The sequence below is a fragment of the Cryptomeria japonica genome, chromosome 7 (genome assembly GCF_030272615.1).
Source record: "Cryptomeria japonica chromosome 7, Sugi_1.0, whole genome shotgun sequence".
In the NCBI taxonomy this organism is placed as follows: domain Eukaryota; kingdom Viridiplantae; phylum Streptophyta; class Pinopsida; order Cupressales; family Cupressaceae; genus Cryptomeria; species Cryptomeria japonica.
The window spans coordinates 253,432,062-253,447,137 of record NC_081411.1 but is presented as its reverse complement, the minus strand read 5'-3'; the positions used below and the strand labels follow the sequence as shown (position 1 = coordinate 253,447,137).

The window sequence follows — 15,076 nt, the reverse complement described above, 5'->3', positions numbered from 1 at the left end:
GTAGACATTTCCATTAGTCCTAATACCTTTTGTAACAGGCCTTCTCGACCCTCCTTTTCTAATTTTACATTTGGTACCATGAAATATGACCTTATAAACTTTATTATACATCTAATTTACACTCAATAGGTTATGTCTTAGACTATTAACATAATTAACATCATTAGTTTTATTCTTACCATCGATAAAGATGCTTCATTTTCTATAAATACATGCAACTTCCTCTCCTACAAACTTAATCGATCCACCATCATACTTCTCAAGGTTAATAAACTTACATGTATCATTGTTCTTGTTATTTAAACATCTAGAGTCAATGATCCACACTTTTGGTTCTTCTTTTCCATGTAATTTAGTCTTCTCACTAATGGGTTCTTCACTATTCTTCACATATTTTGAGCTTTCAGATGCCTCATTATTATTTCTTTTCTATAGCCAAAAAAAAAGGATTCTTCATTTGAGTCCTCGCCATATTCTTCTTTAGATGAGTGGGTCTTTGTTGAGCAAAAAAATTTCTTTTTCTTATCGATGTCATGTCTTCTCATATTTCCATTATTTCCTCTATAGTTCTCCTTTCCTTTGTAATCATCATTAGATCTGGTAGCATAATCCTCTTTTTATATATATATAGAAGCATAATGACAATTTCTTCCACTATTAAAACATTTTAGGGACAACTTACCTTTGTACTTTCCAATTCCTCCCTTTAATCTTCTTACAAAGTTTGCTTCAATCTCACCCATGTCTTCATTTTCTTTTGGTTCTTCTTTAAGCTTCTTTATAGCTTTGAATGTTGTTTCTTTCCTTTCATTTTTTATTTCATTTGATTTAGAAATTTCAAAGGTATATAGTTAACCAAGAAGGTGATCAATAGTTTACTTATTCATATCATGACCCTCCTCAATAGCATACTTCTTATGTTTATTGGTTTTGGGTAATGTTGTCATTATCTTTCTTACAACTTCACTTTCTTCTAGCATTCCACCAACACCTCTAAGTGAATTTATAATCTAATTCACTCAATAAATATATACTTCAATATTTTCATCATCAAACATCCTCACATTCTTAATCTTGTACTTTAGATTTGTAATCTTGGCTTTCTTTGTATTTTCATCTCCTTCAAATACACTCTTCAACCTTTCCCAAATTTATTTAGCTGACTTTGTGCCTATAACTTTGTTGAACACTGCATCATTCAAATAAGTGACAATTAGAAGTATAGTTTTTGCATTACTCTCATGTGCTTTGATCTCATCTGGACTTACAGGATCACTCTAGGGAACTGTATAGCCCAGGTTCTTAATTCTCTCCCATATTTCAATCGACAAGGTTGCTGAGTGATATTCCATCATTTATTTCCAATAAGCATAATGTGTGCCATTGAAATTTGAAGCCTTGAATATAAAATCCTATGCCATACTAGATCTTCCTCAAGTAGTTACAATTCTCAAGAGGAACCTCACTTTGATACCAATTGTTGAACACACCACAAGACTAAGAGGGAGGTGAATTAGTCCAGACCTTAAAACACTCCATTTCTGATTTTTAAACTTCAAACCATAATTATATAACCACAACAATAATAAATCATGAAAGAACAATGCAAACCAAACATATGAACACAATATTTATGTGGAAAGCCCTAAACATAGAAAAAAAACAATGAGAATAACACTCACAACATGAATATAATTTATTACAATGTTTCATTAGAAATCCACTTCTCTTGAGAGGACTTATAGATTTAAGGTACACAGCCTTAGGACAAGATATAAATGACTTATAGAAGTGAGACACACTATCTCAAAGAAAGATACATAAGACTGCCAAGAGACTTATTGTCTTTCAGTAGAGAAAGGAATACATAAATTAAAATGAACAAGATCTATTGATAATAAAATTATCCTTGAGCCACTATGCCAAGAGACCAAGATCATGGAAAACATATATATGACTTCAAATACTATCTTAGAACACTGTCATAATTAGATATCATCATCAATGCTATTCCCAAATAAATTTTGCACAAATCCAATACCAAATCTTCTTGTAAATCATTAATGCTTGTTTCTTGTCAATTCACACAAATCCCATACCTTCACTCATACATCTGCACTCTTTTATATACAAGCTTAATCATTAGAACCCTTGACAACATTGTCCATAGAACAAATCAATAATATTACATAATTCCAGCCACCTAGACTAAAATATCCATTCTAGTCCACTCCAGGGGATAGAGAGGAACCAAATACATAACAACACATCCTTATCAAGTGATCCTAATGAACCACACATGTTAAAATTCTCTCCAAGATTGGAATCAAATGAAATGTGTAGATAAACATTAAAGCATCTTAACTATTCAGTCCAAAACTATATTTCAATACAAATTACAACACAAATCTCCACATGTCATGGTGAGACCAAAAAATTTAATCATATGATCCAAGTATTATACAACACAAAATTCAATCAAAAAATTAGACCAACTAATAGCACAGAATTTAGGACATTATAACTACACTTTCCAATCAAACCATCTCCTAACAAAATGAACCCAAACATTGCACAAACTACATAAACATGTCCTCAAAATTGCAACATTTGAATCAACATCTAGAAGCAACCAAGCATTGTTCAAATCAATTCTGATAGACAACCTTTCTATCATAAATAACAACATTCAACTCTACCATCTAAGCAATAGAGGACTTGCATACATGATAGTACAATATACATAAAGCATAAACATTACATACATATCCACAACACATAATCCTTACATACTAGATGAATGCAAAACATTCTTCCACTGGGACATTAAATACTCTTTTCTACATATTGAACCTTCCACTACACCAACCTTCTAAAATCACCTCAATATTCTCACTAGACCACACAACAATACCAGAATACTCACTTCTCGACCACCTACAACACATAGTGACATCAATGACAATGCAAGAGAGGTTGACACCAATGACAACACAACATAACAAATAAAGTTTCCAACATTTAATAATGTCATAATTGAAAGATATTCAAAGTTAGTGAAATTGATATCATCAAGTTGACTGCTTCCCCTCTTTCGAGGATAAAAAGCTATATCGAAGACAACAAAGACCATCTAAATTTGATACTTAATTGGGGGGTCACACATTCCTTTAGGGAAGGCAATAAAACTACATATGCTTTAGCCAATCAAGGAGAAAATTTAAAATATTGGAAACATTGGGTTAATGATGTATATGTTCCCTATCATATCAAAATTTTTTTACATAATTATAAAAAAAATGGGTTTATTATCTATGCAAAGATTTCATTTTTTGTTTCATAATTCTTGTAGCTGTTGTCTGGAATGTCATAAGATTATGGAGATAAGGTGGAATATGAAGGACTATATGACTTGGAAAAGTGATGTCTATGATGAAAATTACGAGGGGTGGAAGTTGTTCCCCTAATTCTTACCAAATGCTTTTTGACATAGTTTTTATTTTCTAAATAACCCAACAAAAATATTTTTTTTATCTCTTCCTCTTATAGTTCAATGTGGTATATATGATACACTATTCCTACCTACATAACAATCAAGTAGAAATAGTGGACGAATATATATCTACCCTTGAGCTTCATCAGTCTTGGTAATAACTCTGGGTAATTTTAGATTTTTCTAACAAAGTGGTTTTGTAGGATGTAATTCCTAATGTTGCATTGTAGGTATCACTACATTATGGGCTTCATTTGGAATCTACATGAGTATCCTTGTTTATGAATATTTTCTTATATATAATTTAGCCTGCATATACATGTAGTATCATATGATTGCTAAAGTGGAGGATAAATTTAGTGTCATAAATTTTACTCCTTAATTGTGAGCCCAATTTCAAACTCTTCTTATAAATTGCTTTAGTTTCGATTACCCTAAACAATTTTACAAAAAATTCTAGCCTTGCATTTATCCCCCAACTCGAGGAGATGTGTCCTATCCAATTTTAAAAATGAATTATCATATTTCATATTTAAACATCATCAAAATCCAAAATTATAGTGGATCTAATATCACAAACCTAGATTGTCACATCTCCCTTTTGAATAGCTCATTTTGGTGGGATTAGGGTTCCCAACACATGTATCCCACCAAAATCATTTGAAATTTTAAATATTTAAGTGTAACCTTTCACATTATGAAATTTGGCAACGATTTTTGTTTATGGTTATTTCATATTGGCTTATTATCAATAATTAACCTTGTGGCTCATAAAATCCAATAGTAATTTGCAATTGATATACAATCTTTATGATAGTGATGTTCAACCAAATTGATCACACAAGTTTGTAAATATAAAGGATAATTAGAAACATCATCTTCAAGATTGTTAATTCACTATTATTGCAAAGATGATTGAAGATTCAAAGAATGTTCAAAGATGATAAGGAATCACCAATTGATGATTTTCTTGTAACTCTCCTCCAAGGATTGGTACATGATTCTATGTTGTTCTTTCTTTTCTAAGTCCTAATCTTTCGATCTAATATTAATCATTTTTTCACATTTATGTGCTCTTGAGTTGGTTTGCACACCACCTTATGATTGATTTCCTTTTATGTTTATGCACATTATTGCTCACCACAATCTTAGACACACTTAAGGCTTGGAGAACATACTTTTATCTTAGATCCAACTTTCCTACTTATGGAGGTGTTAACACCAAAATGGGGGCTTTACTAGGGAAAGGTCCTATATAGCCACAACCATTTTCCCCCTCTTTGTTCTTGTGTAAGTTCAAATCCAAAATTTTACTCTACTCCACAAGTATAGGAAGAAAATATTTATAATGAAAGAGACTAACATACAAAGTTCAGGAGAAAAAAATTGGACAACGATTCCCAACACCACAATCATACATATTTTGGTATTTAAATATCTGAAAGACAGAGGTAATGAGTTTACTAATCCTAGATTTGAATTGTTCATACAAATGGGAACCCTCTGGGCTAGGGTATCCTCCAACTATTTTAGGCACTTTCAAGCTCTCCTTCCAGTCATAAGCGCACATCTATGTCTCTATTCTATTTATGTAGATTTCAATTGTTTTCTATGTGTCTATAATTTTATTTTAGTATTTTATGTTGTCACTTATACATATTTCTAGACTTAATTAGCTCACATCTAAATCAATCAATCAATCTTCTATGCAACAAAAGAATATACATGTTTCTAAACTTAATTAGCTCACATCTAAATCAATCAATTAGCCATCTATGTAACAAAAGAATATAACCCACATTGTTTTACTCTCTTTGATTAGATTTAATCAAACATAACACCCTTGATCCCCTTATATTCAAATTTTTAATGCAAGGGAACTGGATTTTCGTCAAACTACTAACTATATTTTTCTCTCTCTTTCATATCAAATAACACCATCAAACATAAAGCTATACCATTGACCATATTACCAATACCCTAAACACTAAAACCAATACCAAATGTACTCAACCCTATACCATATATGAATACCCACAACCTTATACCCTATACACTATACATTCAAACCTAAACCCTCAACTGTAAACCCATTACCCTCAACCCTAAATCCTATATCTTATAACCTAAAACATTAACCCTATAGCCTCAACCATTTACCTTTAGAGTATCCTAAACCCTAAACCCTATACCATATACACTCAAACCTATACTAGATATACCCTAAACTTTATACCCTAAACAATAGGCTATATAAAAATACCCTCAACTATATATGCTAAAACCTATATACTATACCATAAAAAATAAACCCTATATTTTATACCCTCAATCGTAAACCTGATACACCCAACCCTATACCCTAAACCATAGAGGGAGAGAACGAGAAAGAGAGAGAAGACATAAAGAAGTGTAGAGGGAATGAGGGTGGGAGGGAGAGAGAGATGTGGGAGCAATACATATGTAGAGAAATATAAGTAGGTAGGGGTGGAGAGAGAGAGAGAGAGAGAGAGAGAGAGAGAGAGAGAGAGAGAGAGAGAGAGTGGAGTATGTTGAGAAATAGATGTAGAGAGTGAGTGTCAAGATCTTAGGGGGAGAGAAGAAAGCGAGATACAAATAGTGGATAAAGGAAGAGTGTCAAGTCTAGATCTTGGGGGAGATAAAGAAAGTGAGATGGAGAGAGTGAGAAAATGTTGATAGGAGCTTATTGATTAATGAAATTCGATTCTCTTAAAATTTATATGGTCTTTTGAACCTAGAATCTACATTATAGCTTCTAGAGATCTGAAACCACTTTCAAACATTGTGCCAATATATATGTAAAATATAGCTTAAAGTATAAGAAAGGAAAAAGACATATTGCACATGACTTAAACATTATATTGATGTATATATTTTGATCAAGAGATCGAGATTGGGGTGTAAACAAAGATGGGAAGTTAAAAGAATTTTTCCTTCTTCAAAATGTGAGTGTGTTATAACACAAGCACATTTTTGGTTGATAGTGATTGAGGCTAGGCTCGACCACTACCAAGACATAACATGCTCGCAATATTACTTGTATCGGGAATTTCTAACCCTTTGGGTTTGATTTGCGTTGGCATCCAACCCAAAAGATTAGATAGCCATTTCAATGCCGAAAGACATGTTTTTTCAAATTGCACAATAATTTCACATATTTTCAAGTGTGCTCTCCATAAGATTTACATGTCTTTCAATGTAAAGTTAAAAAAAACCACAATGACATTAAGATCTCTCTCCTATCTAATCATGTAGTTTTTTAATCTTTTGAGTATGTTAAGGTTTAAATCTTTTATTTCAACATGTAGCTCTTTCAAAATTAACTTTGATCAACCCATGTTATGGGGATCCATTTCACCTCAAATTGTGTATAGTAGTTTTATTTCAGTTACATATTGTGTTTCTCCTCTTCGGCAGCTCAGTTTTTTTTAACTGCTTTGTTGCCATGTTGTGAACCTATTTGAACCTTCAGAGGAAATGAAGATGCAAAATAACCAAATCATTGTGTATTTTTTTCTTTCTCTACATCTATTCCAGTTCAGGTATTTCATCTCCAAATAGCGACTTCAATGTCATTGGTGACATTAGAAATAAGCTGTGATCTGTAAACAAGAAAAATTAATACCAAAACGATTGAAATGAAAAGGAAACGATCTTACCTTGTTATTGCTAGGTTGACTTTGGCTTCCTCATGAAATATGGTTATTCAAGCGCACAGAAGACATGGGTATCCTCACGACACAATCGCATTGTTATACCATATGCAACAAACAAGTCTTCAATCCTATCACTTCAAAATTGTCAGCGTACTCCCAGACTGTCCCAAAATGGGAGCTTCGGAATAGGATATATCTATCCATAAAAGAGAGAGGAATTTTTCCAGATATAATTTGTAATGCTCTGGAAGACATGCATGCAATCTGTGGAAGCGTAAACAACGTACTTGAACTGTTTGACGAAATGCCTTAAAGAATTAGGTTCCATGGAATGCCATGATTGTAGGATATGAACAAAATGGATTTCCTGAGAAGACTTTGCAAACTCCGTCACCTTTGACCGCATTCTCCCTGCCTGTGCCAAAATGAGATTTTTCGAACAGGGTTCGGACATCCAACTAAGGATAATGGGTATAGGACTTTTGTCAGGTGTAATTACAGCTGGCATAGGGGACATGCATGTAGAACGTTGAATCGTAGACAAGGGAAGTGATCTGTTTGACATAATTCCTCAAAGAGATGTCGTCTCATGGAATTGCTTCATTACAGAACATGCAAAATATGAAAACATAGACAAGGCATGTGAACTGTTCGACATAATGCCTAAATGAAATGAGTTCTTATGGAATGTCCTCATTTCAGGAAATTCGCATAATGCATTTGTTGAAAAGACTTTTGAAACTTTGAAGCAAATGCAATTGCTAGGTTTAATGCCAGACTCTGCAACCTCTGGTAGCATCATCCGAACCTGTGCAAAATGGGAGTGTTCGAACATGGTATCGACATCAAACACTTTCAAGCAAATGAAATCGACAGATGTAAAACCAGGATCTCCACCCCTGAGAAAAAACGAGAGCTTTGGAGGAGGCATGAACATCCATCGCATAATAGATGGAGAATTCGTGTCAGATTTTTTAGGTGGAAATGCTTTGGTAGACATGTATGGAAAATGTGGAAGTACAGATAAGGTACATGAACTATTTGACAAAATTCCTCAAAAACACGTGGTTTCATGGAATGCAATTGTTGCAGTATATGCCCAAAATCGATTTTACATGAATTATTTCAAAAATTTTGAATTAATAAAGCACTCTGTAATATATTCCGGCATTATAAGCTTTGCTTGTATTCTATATGCATGTAACCGTAAAGGTTTAAATTAGATGTTAAACCTTTTACTAGATGTAACTGTAATGTGTTTGAAAACTACACAGATAATTTATTGTAATTTTGAAAAAAATATTGAAAATTTACAACCAACTACAAATTCTTATTCACTGTTTACATTTTACACAGATAATTGAACTTTTAACATCTAGTAAAAGGTTTACAATCACATGCCTATGACTACATGGTAATCATCCTTTGTAAAAATGTCACTATTCAACAATTTATTATAATGCTGGGCATTCCAAGAATTTAAATCTTGGAGAGAACAATAACAAACTGTAAAATTTAAACGGCACATCATGCCGTCACCGACATGGGGTGAGGTGATCTTATTCATCTTGATAGTTGTATAAAGTTAACCTCAACATTCCTTTCTCCTATTACCTCGAAACAAAATATGATAACAAATGAAGTAAACGAGATTAGTGACTGACGTCTATTATATATGTTTCTCCCAATAAATTATTCAGTATCAATGGCACTGCAGTAAAAAGCAGAGGGTTTGCGCGACGGTATTTCAATGGATGAAAATCCTCTACATCGTCCCTGCATATTGGCAACGCACACGCTCGCAATGTCCTTGAGAAGTTTGCTTTGCTGCATTTTTGGTTGAGCTGCGAATTCATCTACTGCCATCCACTGAACAAAACAAATTTTGGCATCAGCTATGTGAAATTGAAAATTATCGAGCATAAAAAGTACCACTTTATGATCCAATGCATACCTTTGCTGCTGAAATTTCACTATCTTGTATAACAATGTCAAAAGAAATTGGTTTCAACATGCACACGAAAAGAAGATCAGATTTCCCAAAAGGGGCATTGTGACCATCCCTGTAGGTCATACCCAACAGTAATTAGAAAGGTAAAAACTAATCTATCAAACATACCCACCATCGTAGAATTTATGAAACAATTTTAAAAAACAGTAGGGCTAGTTTATGATAAATGTTTTCTCTACCTGAATCCGACCACTTGTATAAATTCTGTATCAATCTGCCGAAAATCAAGAAAAATTAAAACTATAAGAAAAGCTTTAAATTATAATACAATGAATTGACACATCACAATTCGGAGAAAAGAGGATAGACAAGAGAGGTTTACCCCTGTTTCTTCCCTCACTTCTCTTATAGCCCCTTCTTTAATGCCTTCCCCCTGTGAAGCAGAAACCGACCATAAATACATAGGTGGATGCCTTGTAACTGTGTCATAAATTTATTTACTCTAGGCTTGATGCATTTAAATTTAAATCTGATACCTGTTTAATCCTGCCTGTGGGCATTTTCCACAGTCCTGAATCTTTGTAAGGTCCACACTTTTCCTGAACTACGAGAACCTGCGTTCACATTGCGATGATAGAGGTTGGACAGCAGTAAGTTGACCACAATTAACCGGGTGTACAAGATTTCCCTTTACACAACTAATTGTCAAACAGATCAAGGCTTTGACCGCATTGTGAGTTAGATGTTAACGCTTCATTTGATTTAATCGTGTTTCAAAATAACATTAATAAGTAGTCAATATACCAGTCATAATTTTTTTGATTAACTTAACTGTATGAAAAGAAATCCCACTTTACACACAAACCCTTGAAGCGCTCAATATTTTGTCACAGTTACATATAGCAGAACAAATACAGCATATAAGATGGTACGATTAAAACAGTTCAATTGCATGAATGGTTACCTCTCCTTTGCTGTTGTATACAAAAGCTGCAATTCCCACTTGATGTGAAGCATTATCAGGGATAGTACATGGAGTTTTAGGGATCCAAAGCACTAACATCACATATGATGGTTCTGCATGGTGATACCAAAACCCTTCCTACAACTCGCCATAAAGTATACAAATTGTATTATTGAATATATCCATGACTCTATATTATTTACAGAAATATTACATCATGTTAATTTCACGACAAATGTTTCTGCAGCATAAAAAGTCAACGGTGGCAGCGATTTTTTTGAAAAACTGACCTCAATTGCAACCGGAACTAGTTTGGCCTGTTCCTTGGCTACTTTGATCCACACCCCCTTCTTTCCCTTCACAGCCAACAAATATGAATTAAAAGCTGTTATTCATTTTCTTTTATATTTATTGACGGATTTATATGTAGTGTTAAGAATGCACTCACCTGTCGTGCCCAATGAGTAATTGATGCCTTGAGTGAAGATGCGAAACGACGAACATCGTTGTGCATATTTTCTACGTCAACTTCCACCCCGTCATATCTGTCTTCTCTTGCTTTCAGCAGTTGATGTATTTCTTCTCCAGACAGCGCGTTGATGGCATTATCGTTGTTAGAGGGATCCTCGCTAGCTGAGACAACCATTGTGTCGTGGAAAGTACTTAGCACTAAACAGAGAACTGCCAAAACAAAAGTTTCAATAGAAACCCAAGCAAACAGTATCGGTGCAGGAATAAAGTAGGCGCCTTGCTGAACGTTTGGAAAAGGAGGAGTAAATGAAGGAGCTGAATAATAATATGTGGTAGAGGAGGAAGGGGTATATAAGGCAATAATCAGGTGAGAAGAATGATGCAAATGAAGGCTTGTAAGATATTTGGCTAGTGTTTCGGCGTTGGTAACAAGCAACTGCTGCGGCCCTTCCGTCCATCTTACTACGATTTAATATTAGTTCTTGTACCCTTTGGGAAAGTTCACTTCCTTTGTGCAAAGCAAGGGCAAAATCTGAGAAACTAAACAAAAAACTAAGAACAGGGTAAGCGTTTACCATGATCATTCTTGCTAAGGACCACTTGTTATTAAGAGAAAATAAAGTGTTACTTGTCTTTCCTGCTGCGCTGTCATGTTTCAATATTAATAGATTGAAGCCACCGAACATCTGATCAGGGAAATTTCCTAGCATGAAGCTAAAGAAACCAAATATTGTCCAACGTAAAGTGTTGAAATCCAGGGAAGATTCCTGTTACTATGCTGGAAATGTCCGCAAGGTTTTGGACATTCAGTTCCCGATAAGAGTTTAATATGTGTCGACGTTTCAACGCGGATAAATATTAAGCGTTTACATTTTTGGGAAGCTGAGAAGTAGTTGCCCAGAAGTGATATTGAAACAACATGGAAACGGTTACTCATCTATTCTGCTGCTCTGCTGTGAAAGCCATTGAATATCTATCCAGGAAAACTTCCAACCGCGTAGCTAAAGAATTCCCAAGTTGTTCATCGCCGGTGCTAAATTAAGCGCTAGGAAGGTTCCTATTAGTCGCCTGGGACTTTCAGACATTTCTTGGACATTCAGTTCCAGCGGAAAACAGAGCTTGACAGAGCTTATTGTATTAGCTTAAAATTTGTCAACGATAGAGCTTAATACTGAATGCCCAAAATGTGCAAAAAGTTTGAGGAGACTAACAGGAACCTTCCCAACGGTTAAACATTTACGTGATGTATATACGATGTGGCCAATTTTATATTTATATCCATAATTTGGATGTATTTATTAAAAATTATTCTTTAATAAAATTGTTTTTTAAGGTCTCGTATTTTACTTTTTGGAATTTATTTTGTGTTGTAATATGATTTTTTTAATTTTTTATAAAAAAACCATAAAACAAATATTTACTTTTGCTATTTGTGAAGTGATGAATTGAATTGGTATAAATTAAACTTAAAAATATTATATATTTAATTTAATAGATTAATAATTATTTTGGTAAAAATTTTGACATAATTTTTATAAATAATAATATTTTAAAAATAAGTGATATTAAATATTAAATATGTATATTATTTTTACAAAATTTAGAAATATATAAATAGATTATATTTTTTTTAAATTAAAATATTTAGTTAGATTTTATTGGTGAAGGTTTGTTTTAAAATGGCCTTAACTTCTTTATAATGAAGTTAGTGAACAAAGGCTATTCAAAAAGAATAATTGCACTAGCTTGGATATTATAAAGAATTACAAAATCTAAATATTAGATCTAGAAGGATGGATACCCTTCACTCGGGTTTTAGACATATGTTTTTGAAGATCTTTCTTCCTTCTCCAAACTGTAGCCATAGAAAAACAATAATCAAAATCAATAGATTTGAGAGAGGGAGGATGAATACCCTCTCTAAATTAAAATTTTGGAGCAACAAGCAAGAATACGAATGTCCAACCAAGGACACCAAATGTAGAGTGAAAATCATAACACCATGAAGAGGGAGCACAACAACCATACACACCAACCAAGCTATTGGAAGACCTTTCTTCATTCTTTGAATCATAGTCTAAGAAAAACAATCATCAAAAACAATAAACTCATGCATGGTATACCTATCCTTAGAACTATTCACCTAAGGAATAGCAGAACCCTATACACTCAAACCTTAGCAACGTAGTTATAAATTTTTTTTATTAACTTCTAATTAATTTCATGCTACATATCAACTAAATATTTTCTTTGTGAATTGATAATATATATATTATTTATAATATATATTTCATATACTTTTACATTGAAGGATGCTTCGACTATACATTAACTACATTTAAATATAAGCTAGCTTTATTTATTTCAATTTTCATAAAAAAATTATATGGAATTTTTGCAAAAGACATGTTGGCCCACATTTCATTTGATTTACATTTATACTAAGTAAAAATTGTAAATTATATATAATCATTATGTACAAATACTTAAAATAGTAGCTTTCTTGAGTTCCTAAAAATATTATTATATGAACCACACCATAATATTCTTGCTTGAGCCTATAGATATACTTTTATTTTGTAAACTACAATTATGGTTTATGTATCCTATATGTAATTAATACTAGTATTCATGTTTGGCCAAACCTTTACCATGTTATTAAGGATATTTTATATTAGTTACTCTAAGAAGTAGAAGTAAAATTATCTCCATCTTTTTAATTAGGATAAAAAGGGTTTTGAAGGGGGTCCGAAACCCTTACAATTAGAGAGCTTCCATAAAAAAAATGGACTAGACTACCCGACATCGAACAATAGGTTTGAGAAAGGACCTGAAACCTTCTGAACTTACGGGCATTTAGATCCCAAGATCCAAATACACTAACCAATTTTCAAGATTAAAACATTACAAAATAGGCTAGCCCAAGTAGAGGATCTAAGTTAGCCAACAATAGACCTCAAAAAACAAAGAATGAGGGTATTTTCAGGCACCCTTAGCCAACAAGAAGGGTTTTCTCAGGCTCCCATAACCTGTAATAGACTCTTTAGGCCACAAAATACCACAAAGCCCGAACCTAACAAAAAACTAACACTAGCCAAACTGGGCCCTTGAAAACTTCTAGCATCCAAACTCGCCCTGAGAGACAAAAATTTATCTCCATGTTAAAGCATGGTATTATGGAAAAGAAAAATAGCATAGTCATACTATTTTTTCTTTTAAAATTCAACAACTACACCACATGACCAATCATAAATGACACTGATAAAAATATTCTAGATGATTTTTGGATCTTTAGGGATATTTATGAAAAGGTTTATAAATGAAATAATATATCTTTATTAAAATAATTGAAATTTATAATCATTCACTAGAAATCACATGGTTCACACCATTATGTTGCAAAATTTTGTAGTGGCTACAACATAGGTCAATTTGATCTCTTAAATTACCACCGATATTGAACAATGATACTTTTAGTACTAGTATCTACTAGATCTTCTTTTACCCTAATTACAGTGCTACATATAGCACTGTAATTCTTTTGTGGGGTTTTCTTACATTATACAATGCTAACCTTTTCAAAACAAGATTGGATGTAAACGCTATTAAATTTGGCTTCTTCCTGAGCGTGTTCAATAGCAGATAAAATTAATAATTCAATGGAATGATGATATGTGTGAAGAGGATGTGTCTATATATAGTAGTGCGCAGAGTGAGAATACAATGTAAATGGAGGCTTCTGGGATTTGAGACGGATGCTTCTGCGGAGGCGAAAACCAACTTCTTCTACGCTTCCTCCCATCTTATCAACACAAACACACGCAAATTGTTTGTAAATTCGTGGAAGGGCTACGAAGTTGCTAGGGAACTTTCCTGGCCCACGCTACGTTTAATGTTAAACACTGTATCGAAGGTTCGTGTGGCCCTCTGAACTTGTTCCGATGGCACCATGATATCTCACTCACATTCCATATTTGACTGAATATTGTTGATGTTGACCCTTCTGAAAATAGATGTATATCATAAGGGATTTGCGTCTTCCTTGCCTCACGATGTTTTAAGAATATTAATGTGTTCCAAAAAAAAACTAATTATTTTATGATTTAGTGTACCTATTTATCATTTATAGGTTAGCATATTTTAATGTGAAACAAATATTTATCATTTTTCTTTTGAAAAATGTGATGTTTTTAATAAAAAATATTTTAAAAAATGAATTATTGACAATCGAATTGGGTGAGGAGTTCATTGCTTTCTAGAGTCTTTAAATTCTTGAAGAAATATAATAGTACTTATATATACCTAAAAATGGTCTGAAGATAATTAATTAAATAAGCAATTATTTAATTAATCCCTCTTCTCAATTTAATTGAATTCATTAGCAATTTGATTAAATTCTCCCATTCACCTATTTATTAATAAATCTAAAGATTTGTTTAATAAGTTCATCTCAATAGTCCCCTTTGATTAATTAATATAAATTCATTAATCCTCCCATCATCTTATTCATTTTTTCTAAT

At 32.9% G+C, this 15,076-nt stretch overlaps 1 protein-coding gene across 1 annotated transcript; it reads right to left on the bottom strand.

The window, feature by feature from the left end:
* Nucleotides 1-8,465: 8,465 nt before the first annotated feature.
* LOC131054522 (nudix hydrolase 2) lies at nt 8,466-10,861 on the bottom strand. The gene is made up of 8 exons (XM_057989053.2): nt 10,534-10,861; nt 10,376-10,441; nt 10,086-10,223; nt 9,658-9,735; nt 9,504-9,554; nt 9,361-9,395; nt 9,125-9,233; nt 8,466-9,039 (listed from the first exon to the last, which is right to left on the bottom strand). The coding sequence occupies exons 1-8, from the start codon at nt 10,729-10,731 to the stop codon at nt 8,863-8,865; spliced, it is 852 nt and encodes a 283-aa protein (XP_057845036.2). The 5' UTR covers nt 10,732-10,861; the 3' UTR covers nt 8,466-8,862.
* Nucleotides 10,862-15,076: the final 4,215 nt, after the last annotated feature.

Bases quoted from the DNA above. Each gene is read 5' to 3' on its own strand.
- LOC131054522 (XM_057989053.2), bottom strand. From the start codon at position 10,731: ATGGTTGTCTCAGCTAGCGAGGATCCCTCTAACAACGATAATGCCATC. The intron at 9,736-10,085 runs GTAACCATTCAT...ATGTGAACGCAG, and splicing joins TATACAACAGCAAAGGAGAG to GTTCTCGTAGTTCAGGAAAA. The intron at 9,040-9,124 runs GTATGCATTGGA...TGTTTTGTTCAG, and splicing joins GTGAAATTTCAGCAGCAAAG to TGGATGGCAGTAGATGAATT.